Source organism: Suricata suricatta, chromosome 11, assembly GCF_006229205.1.
Source record: "Suricata suricatta isolate VVHF042 chromosome 11, meerkat_22Aug2017_6uvM2_HiC, whole genome shotgun sequence".
Classification (NCBI taxonomy): domain Eukaryota; kingdom Metazoa; phylum Chordata; class Mammalia; order Carnivora; family Herpestidae; genus Suricata; species Suricata suricatta.
In genome coordinates, this window is record NC_043710.1 from 11,583,753 (window position 1) to 11,585,349 (window position 1,597).

Consider the following 1,597-nt stretch of genomic DNA (forward strand, 5'->3'; position numbering starts at 1 on the left):
CTTTAGGATGGTGATAAATATGAATATGTAGGAAATCAAAATAACCAGGAGAGCAAAAAAGATATTGAAGCTCACTACATAAACAAGAACCAGCTCACTCACATGTCTATCAGAGCAAGAGAGAATCATGACTGCTGGAATGTCACAGAAAAAGTGATGAATCACATTGGACTTACAAAAGGACAGGCTGAACGTGTCTCCAATGTGGATAGAGGCATTCAGGAAACCACAGAGGTAAGAGCCCGTGGCCAGGCATGCACACACACCAGTCGTCATGGTGGTGGTGTAATGGAGGGGCTTGCACACTGCTGCGTAACGGTCATAGGCCATTGAGGCCAACAGGTAATTTTCCACAGTGGCAAACGCTACAAAAAAGAACATCTGAGCAGCACATGTGTTATAAGAGATGATCTTATCCTCTATGAGTAATCCAGCCATGACCGTGGGAGTGACAGCTGTAGAGTAACCAAAGTCCACCAGAGACAAGTTACAGAGGAAAAAGTACATGGGAGTGTGGAGACGGGAGTCCAACAAAATCAACACCATTATCCCCAGGTTTCCAACGAGAGTGATGAGGTAGATGAGGGTGAACATGATAAAGAGGGGAACCTGCAGTTCTGGGTCACTGGTTAGTCCCAGCAAGATGAACTGTGTCACTTCTGTCCTGTTATCCATCAATGTTGAGAACCACAAATGCTCTGTGGTGATGAGAACAGAGAAATGGGTGGTAAACCAAGAGACTTATATTGAAAAAGGCATATACACTATGCGTTATTTCATTAGAGCAGTAACCTGTATATCAGGTTTCTCCAGATTAAAAAAATTAGCATGATAACAAAAATAGTGCATTAGCAATGTGTATTTGCAAACTGTTGAACCTGAAGTATGGATCATCTCCTCAATTCTAAAATTTTAGAAATCTGTAAACTGAGATGTGGAGAATTAATTAACTTGAGCAAGAATGCTTGTCCAGAATGAATGTCTGGCAGTCACGCTCCCCAAACTTAGTGAAAGGTGAAAGCAGATACTTGCACCATTGCTCACCTTCCAGGAACCACTGTACACACTGTACAGACAGTCCCCATTTACAGTGGTTCGATTTAGAGTTTTCCTACTTTACTACAATGCAAAGTGACACACATTCCGTGGAAATCAAGCTTTGAATTTTGAATTTTGATCTTTCCCCAGCCTAGTGACTCTTTCATGATGCTAGATGTAGGCACCAGCCACAGCCCCGTGTCAGTCACATGATCATGAGGGCCAAAAACCCAGATAATGACAACCTTTCTGTGGTTCACTTTCCGTACTGCATTCAATATGTTCAGGAGATATTTATGAAAAAGCAGGCTTTGTGTGAGATGATTTTGTTCAACTGTAGGCTAATGTAGGTGCTCAGAGTATGTCTGAGGTACGAGAGATGTTCAGTAAGTCAGGTGTATTAAGTATATTTTCAACTTACAATATTTCAACTTACCATGGGGTTATTGGAACATAAGCTCATCATATGTCCTAGAAAATCTGTACATCCTCTCAAGAACATCATGAGTTTGATTTGTTATTACTGTCATTTAAATTATGATGCACAAGGAGCTCCTGC

At 41.3% G+C, this 1,597-nt stretch overlaps 1 protein-coding gene across 2 annotated transcripts in view; it reads right to left on the reverse strand.

The window, feature by feature from the left end:
* Positions 1-675, reverse strand: part of LOC115306947 (olfactory receptor 5B3-like) — a 12,313-nt gene extending 11,638 nt beyond the window's left edge. Inside the window, exon 1 of one of the 2 annotated variants that reach the window (XM_029957522.1) lies at positions 85-675. In XM_029957522.1, coding sequence (XP_029813382.1) covers positions 85-675 — 591 coding nt within the window. Of the gene's footprint in view, positions 1-27 lie in introns of both variants that reach the window. The other variant, XM_029957523.1, reaches the window with a different exon arrangement.
* Positions 676-1,597: the final 922 nt, after the last annotated feature.